Source organism: Gymnoscopelus braueri (assembly GCF_963280865.1).
Source record: "Gymnoscopelus braueri genome assembly, chromosome: 4".
Classification (NCBI taxonomy): Eukaryota; Metazoa; Chordata; class Actinopteri; order Myctophiformes; family Myctophidae; genus Gymnoscopelus; species Gymnoscopelus braueri.
Genome location: NC_137605.1, coordinates 10,356,713 through 10,364,581, shown reverse-complemented (window position 1 = coordinate 10,364,581; position 7,869 = coordinate 10,356,713). Strand labels below are relative to the sequence as shown.

At 43.4% G+C, this 7,869-nt stretch overlaps 1 protein-coding gene across 1 annotated transcript in view; it reads left to right on the top strand.

Annotated features, from left to right (window-relative positions):
* The window catches only part of itga10 (integrin, alpha 10), a 68,048-nt gene extending 62,123 nt beyond the window's left edge, over window positions 1-5,925 (top strand). The window contains 5 exon segments of the mRNA XM_080425389.1: window positions 1,656-1,763; window positions 2,942-3,055; window positions 3,454-3,549; window positions 3,699-3,812; window positions 4,440-5,925. Of these exon segments, the coding sequence (XP_080281515.1) occupies window positions 1,656-1,763; window positions 2,942-3,055; window positions 3,454-3,549; window positions 3,699-3,812; window positions 4,440-4,493 (486 nt within the window). The 3' untranslated portion in view covers window positions 4,494-5,925.
* Window positions 5,926-7,869: the final 1,944 nt, after the last annotated feature.

The following is a 7,869-nucleotide window of genomic DNA, read 5'->3' as shown; positions in this document are numbered from 1 at the left end:
AAGGAGGCCAATGTGAAAATGACCTATGCTGCAATTTATGATAATTGTCTTACCCAGCAATGTACTGGCATTCCAGTCGGAGAAAAAACACACCCACAAATGAAACACCCACAATTAACATTATTACCTATTACCTATAATAAAATGAAAAGAACAAAAAAGAAAAAGGAAAATGAAAACTCATCTGAGGTAATAAATCTATTGATGACCAATAATGACCAGGCCTGACCAAACTGCAGCCTGCCGTATGCTGAATTCAACACCAGCAGCGATACCTCGCTTCTGCATTCTGAGAAACCCTCACTGCTGCAGCACCGAAAAGCGGAGCGGCAAAGTTGAGGAGAATACAGTAGTTAAACTTTGCCTCTGCCACAGTGTGGCGAGACTCTGGTTGGCAGAAACCAACCAGAAACACGGTGGTCTCAGTAGCCATGGACTAAACGTACACACTCAACACCTATTGAGACTGACAGAAACAGACTACTGTATGGAAGTACCAAATATTGATAACAAAGTTTTGTGAAAAAAAAGTATTACAATTTAGCAACTGCATGACCTATTTCTTAATGACAAGAGACGAGCATCGAGTGCACGTCTCCTCCGTGTCTGTGAGCTCTCCTCTCTTGCCAGGCACAGCTGTGCTGACGTGATCCTCCCAGACCACCGGAGCTGTCCGTCCGTCCGTCCGTCCGTCCGTGTGTCCTGTCCGTCCGTTACCACCTAATCTCCGGCACCGTTGGCCCGGCCGCTGCGAAACTGTGCACACACACTCCCTGGATGCCAAGTCAGAACCTCTGGCCCAAATGTTTCAGATTGGCCTGTTATAGCGCCACAAGGAGGCCGATTTGTGCAAAACACATTTATTGATACTACTCCTACAGATTTTGTCCAAACATCACACAAATCGGTACACAGTATCTCTATAGTCATGTGATTAACACGGATCTATCCGATTTCCCATATTACATCCTGATTGCCTAAGATTGGCTTCCAAAGTTTGCAGGATTGGTCAGTTTTCCAAAAAATGCCTCAAATCATGAACGCAGCTTGCGATTTCCGTGAAATTTCACACGCACATTTCTATTAGGCCGAGGAAGAAATGCCACCCTTTTACCATTGGCCTGTTATAGCGCCACCAGCAGGTCTAATTTTGCAAAACACATTTTTGGAACAAAATGCCTCAAATCATGAATGCAGTGTCCGATTGCAGTGAAAAGCCTAAGAACAAATTGCACCCTTTTCACATTGGCCTATATCACCAGGAGGCCACAATAACCTACCTGACCTGGCGGAGACCTGTGCTCCGAGGAGCACTTTTTCTAGTTCTCCATATTTTAACTTTTTGTGTTTTTTTTTCGTAAACGCCCCATTTGAGCATCCTACAGCGTCACTCAAAAGTAGCAGTTCCACAAGCTTGTCAAGCTTCAGCTGCTGCGGAATCCTGAAATGTAACTGTTTTGGACACCCGACAGAGACGTCATTTACAAGGGTGTAACTCATACCTTGAACACCACCATTTAGCTGAACCCCCCCCTGTGGAAATGTGCTTGGTGCTGCTGGTGTGAATACAGTGTAAAGCTATATTGTTATGAACTGACGACCTGAGGTGCTGTTTGGGGAGTGCTATGCTGTAACCATGTTGCCCCTCCCTGCAGGTTACAGGGGTGAACTGCAGCATTGTGAGTGACCCGGCTCAGCTGAAGAGCAGACAGAGAGACGTACGACTGCTCCACCCAGAGGACATGATGCACACTGACACACTGGTGAGACACACACACACACACACACACACACGTGTGATTTTATACATCGTTGCTGTCGGGGCCAAAACCTTGAAATGTATTTAGGGCTGAAGGGGTTAATGTACATTTTGTAATAATATTCAAAATCTACAAAGTAACTAGTAACTCAAGTTTTCAAATAATTGTAGTGGAGTAAAAGTCACGAGCGAGCCAAGCGCTGCGAAGTCCGCTTCAGCCGTTCGAGTTATGCCCCGAAAGGGACATAATCGTAACTCATATCCCCCCTAGTCAACATGTGCCGTCGCGGGTAACCCCCTTCCAGTCGTTTGGTCAAATCCGTCCCAAGAAGTCACCCGTTTGCCGTCTTGGGAGTGAGAATGCGTTGTATTAGAGCTGTTGTATTTTTAAAAGAATTTGAAATTGTTGCGAACGCGGAAGGAGGCGCGGCGAAGCCGCGCCTCCGACCAAGTGGAGCTTACTATGTAACCCTGCTCAGGTTGTGACTCTGTGTGTCTGTGTTCATGCTCTCATTGGCTCATGCCCCCATGTGACTCACATGTGACTCACATGCGTGCACTGCCTGTAAGCAGCCACCCGAGTGCGCCAGAGTGCAGGAATTTAGACAATGCTCTGATTACAATGCACACACACACACACACACACACACACACACACACACACACACACACACACACACACACACACACACACACACACACACACACACACACACACACACACACACACACACACACACAATGTCAATGTTCTCTCCCCATCACGGTGAAATAACACGGATTACAAGTCCGTAAATACACAATATTTTCGAGCTGCGTTCGCTTCCAGCGTTCGCGCGTCTTACTTGTAATTAAAAGTGGTCAAGTGTGTCAGTGGGTTTTATAAATATTTAACCACTGAAAAGTATTATTAAGACCTTGTGACTAAATAATGGCTACATTGGATCCATTGGAACACTGGTTCTTTTTTTTCAATTTCCTGAAAAGTAACTGTTTTGGACATACAAGGTTTCCACCCAACAATAGCAGGTTGTGGTGTATAGAGGTTTCATATGATATTGTGTGTGTGTGTGTGTGTGTGTGTGTGTGTGTGTGTGTGTGTGCGTGTGTGTGTGTGTGTGTGTGTGTGTGTGTGTGTGTGTGTGTGTGTGTGTGTGTGTGTGTGTGTGTGTGTGTGTGTAGAACTGCAGCAGGTCGTGGTGTACGGAGGTGGTGTGTGACGTGCAGGAGCTGCTGAGAGGCCAAGCAGCGCTCGTCCGCATCAGCCGCAGGGTGCACGATGAGTTCTTCCGAAAGGTGAGATACCACACGCACACGCACACGCACACGCACACGCACACGCACACACACACACACACAAGGAAACAGGATAAACACGGGAAATTGGCAGTGATGACTAAGAAGTGAGCAGACAAAATTGGAACTGGAACACTATAAAACTGAAGCTGATACTATATAGATGGATACTCTCTCCTCATTGGCTGAAACTGGCAACCCACCTGAAAATGTATTTCGTGTTACTGAACAAACACTCTCAGAATCAGAATATAGAGCTTTAACCTTTTGAACAGAACACGTTTCTGTTTTAACCCCCCAAAAATATAACTTACACTATAGCTACCTTTAATATGCTCAATGGATGTTATTTCATGTACTATATTAATATGTTTAATATATGTTGTGCTTCCCTCCAGGCCAAGTACAAAGCAGTGAGGATAGTAGGAACATATCAGCTCGCTGCCCAGGAGTCTAGTGTGATCACCCTGGGCTCAGGCCCCATCGTAAGAGAGGTATGAATGTTGTGTTCAAACCTCACCATTAGGGCAATATGTGTGTGTGTGTGTGTGTGTTTATGAATTGTGTGTTAATATTCCTCGGTGTTGTCCTTCAAAAGCACTTTGTAATCTTCTTAATTCTCCTGTCGTTCTCATTGGTTAAGACGGTACTGGAAGTGCTGAAGGGGCGGTCCATTCCCATCTCTTTGTGGATTCTGATTGGTAGCATCATTGGAGGCTTGCTGCTATTGGCCCTCATCATCTTCATACTCTGGAAGGTAACATAATGCTACAGTAAACATCAGCAACTATAGGCCGCATGATTCACATCCTTCTGACACTTCTACTGGATCATTTGTCAAACACCTATTCATCTTATAGTATCACAGGAACACATTTCCATCTATAGCAATGCTCAGGACACCCGGCAAAGTAGGGGACTGTGAACACTGTGGCCGTGATGTTGATTTAATAACGTCATAAAAACATCAATTCTTAGTTTTTTATACATTAGAATTTTCACTGGCATATTTTTCATAATAACCATTCCACATCAATGTGACTGTTTTTTACTAGCGAGTGTCTACTTCACATCAACCCAGTATTTTGGCACACCGTTTGAGAACAACTGGTTTATAGCCAAAGACTCCTAGTGGCTCCCATTGTACATGTGGAACAGTTCTGAGGAACCTTGAAAGATCAGGGATAGTAGAATTTCACATTAAATTGTGTTCAGGATCGCTTCAGAATCAACATTGTAACATCTTAATAATGTCTTAATATTTCATCAGCTTTGTGTTAAAACAAGGGACACACAAGATACAGTATGTCAGAAAGTGTTGATGTAACACTGAATGTCTTTGTATGAAACAGTTAATTCATTCATTCCTCCATATTTCTACCAGCTTGGCTTCTTCATGCGGAAAAACAGACCAGAGGACGCTGACCACGAAGATTAGCCCCTCCCACTGCAACTCCTACTGTTACCATGACAACACTCGTCTTCTGTTTGTGACAACAACCAGAAAGATGGGAGTCCCGCCCATAGAAATAAAAGCATGGACTGGACATTTCCATCTATAGCAATGCTCAGGACACCCAGAAAAGTAGGGGACTGTGAACACAAAAGTAAGGCACTTAATCTGTCCTATCTGTACTTTTATATCTATTGGTTCTTTTCGACTACAAGAGCTAAGCAAACCATGCCGTGTAACGGCTCGGTTTCAGATAGGTTCTCAGAACCTAATTTGGGCCCTGCTCAGGAGGTGGAACTAAACCTAAGTTCTTAAAGGAGAATTTTGGACTAAGTTTTTCTTACCTTTTCTATGACGTTATGATATCTTAGGATGAATGGTACAGTAGAAAAATTTCATAACTCGATCCCGGGTCCGCCACAGCTTAAAACATGCGAGGATAGGCCTTGCGTTAGATCGCATATTTTAATTGTTTTTTTTTGGCTTTTTTTTTTGTGAGATCTGACGTTCATAGTGACAGAACACTACTTTTTTTGACAGTGTTCTGTCACTATCAACGTCAGATCTAAAAAATTATAATAAAAAAAAGCTATTAAAATATGCGATCTAACGCAACGCCTATCCGCGCATGTTTTAAGCTGTGGCGGACCCGGGATCGAGTTATGAAATTTTTCTACTGTACCATTCATCCTAAGATATCATAACGTCATAGAAAAGGCAAGAAAAACTTAGTCCAAAATTATCCTTTAACCCAGAACTCAGGGTTCTGCAAACCCAGAAATCAGAACTTATACTTTCAAAAATGTTTCGAAAATAGTCGATGTACAAGCTCACAAGCTTGTAGATCAACTATTTTCGCGAGTCTTTTATTTCTTTTATTTTTCTTTTTATGATGTACCTCCCCTGGTTATAATGGAAATGCAAACAAACAAACAAAAAAAAACTTCACAGAACTTCAGAGGTTCTGGAAAGTTCCAGGTAATGGGAGGTTCTGGGTTACCCTTCGTAGCCAGAAAGAGCCATATGGTTCCACCTCTTCATCGGGGCATCTCTTGGACAAAGTCACCCAGGGACCTGGTCTACAGAGCTGGGACCACAACTACAAAGTTAGACCAGGGGTTCACAAACTTTAACATGCCAAGGACCCCCGATTATAGCCAGAGCCCCTGGCTGCGGCCCCCCAACTTTGAAAACCTGTGAGTTCGACATTACATGACATTGCAACAGCCCACACAGGGCACTACGAGTCCTGGAGAAATGCACTAAACATTATTGTTTTCAGGTCGGGATATGTAAATAATACCAAGTTTTTTTTGTAAGTGTATCAACCAACCTTGTTGTGCTGTTTGACATGTTTTCACATTTCAATCATTTGTCTTTTTGTATTTGTTGAAATTAAAATGGTTAAAACGTTAAAGGGTTTTCGTTTTGATTGTCTGTTTATGTGATTTTAAATAATAAAGCCCCACTCCCAGCATGACTTTTGTGTTATAATGTTGATTGGAATTTATCATAATCAAGAAGGTTTTGTTTGTCACTAACTAGTTAAATGTTTGGTGTGTAGGCCACTTAAAAAGCAAGAGGAATAAGAGCAAGTTGTTCATCGTTTTAAAGCAACACAGTCATATTCTTTGAGACACACTTTTTCGGGTGAAACAACACAGCTTTCACCATTGGAATTGCACTACGGAACATACACATTGTTACATTTTATGGGTTTATTTCGTCATAGTGCAACATATGGTGAAGTATAGTAGTGCAGGTCATTGCAACAACCACCGATCTTGTGAAAAATGGCACGGTGGCGCAGTCGGTAGCGCTGTCGCCTCACAGCTAGAAGGTCCTGGGTTCGATTCCCGCCGGGGACGCTGTGGGCACTGGGGGCGTGTCTTCTCCTCCGCGTCATCAGCGCCCATACCCTAGGTGGGGTTGGCGAAAGGGCCTACTCTGTGTGGAGTTTGCATGTTCTCCCTGTGTCTCCTAGGGTAGTTAATACCCTCACAAAAACATGTAGTAATCCTGGTCACTATACCGCCTCCCCCATGACAGCCGGGGCGCCTGATGGAGGGGAAGGGAACTGGTTGGAATAACGTGTTCCTTCCACGCGCTACGTCCAACCAGGGAAACTCCCCCCTGTCAGGTGACAAGAAGGTCAGTTGGCTCTCATGCCTGAAGGAAGCATGAGCTCGGCCCTGGCCTCCCTACTGTGGGGTGACAGGTGTAGGGCTGGTGTAGTGCCCAGGATCACTTAGGAAATTGGCACCGGGTGAAAAAAATTGGTTACAAAAATCGCGGGATAAAAATTTAAGATAAAAAAAAAAAAAAAAAAAAAAAAAAAAGAAGGTTTTGTTTGTCACTAACTAGTTAAATGTTTGGTGTGTAGGCCACTTAAAAAGCAAGAGGAATAAGAGCAAGTTGTTCATCGTTTTAAAGCAACACAGTCATATTCTTTGAGACACACTTTTTCGGGTGAAACAACACAGCTTTCACCATTGGAATTGCACTACGGAACATACACATTGTTACATTTTATGGGTTTATTTCGTCATAGTGCAACATATGGTGAAGTATAGTAGTGCAGGTCATTGCAACAACCACCGATCTTGTGAAAAATGTAAACGGGACCGCCAAATATTCTAGACGTTCCTCAATTCTGCCAATAATCATATTATTTGAGACACAGCCGAGTTTTTGCCGGGCCAAACAAAGGCATCACGTGACATTGATTCCCTTGCCCTATTCGCTCATACTAGGACATGACGTATGGGTAGGCAGAAGAATGTCACTTTTTTAACAACTATATAGCATATTAGGTCCTACAAAATTATAAAGTTACATGTTTAAGCAACGACAATCATCCATCCATAAATGTATAGATTCAGGGGGTTCTCTGCTAGGGCCTTGAATGTATTACTATGTATAGTGGAGACAATGAGTTTCCTCCTGGCATTTGCCACGGCACCATGGCAGAACTGCCAGTCAAAGTGACAAAGGGAGGTCCACCACGCCTCATGTCAGGCAAAGGCAGGTCTGGTGCATCACAGAGACAGGACTCTGCAGCAGTAAAGGAAGGCACTGGAGCAGCTCGGACGATTTAAGCCTTATTCAAGGTGCAAAGTGAAGTATACAGCAGGTAGGCTGATGTTTCCATCTTCATCAAAGTCACAATTATTTTATTTATGTTTGCCTTTGGTATTCACATGAGTTCAAGACCTCTTTTTCGAGCATGACGTGGCCAAAACGTCAGCATTCAAAATGCAAACATGCAAGGCACGATAAGAAATGTAAAATGTAAATCATTGGGATTGGGAGGGAAATTGGAAGTTAGGGTGGTTGCTTGGGGGAGAAGGTCTCTCTAATG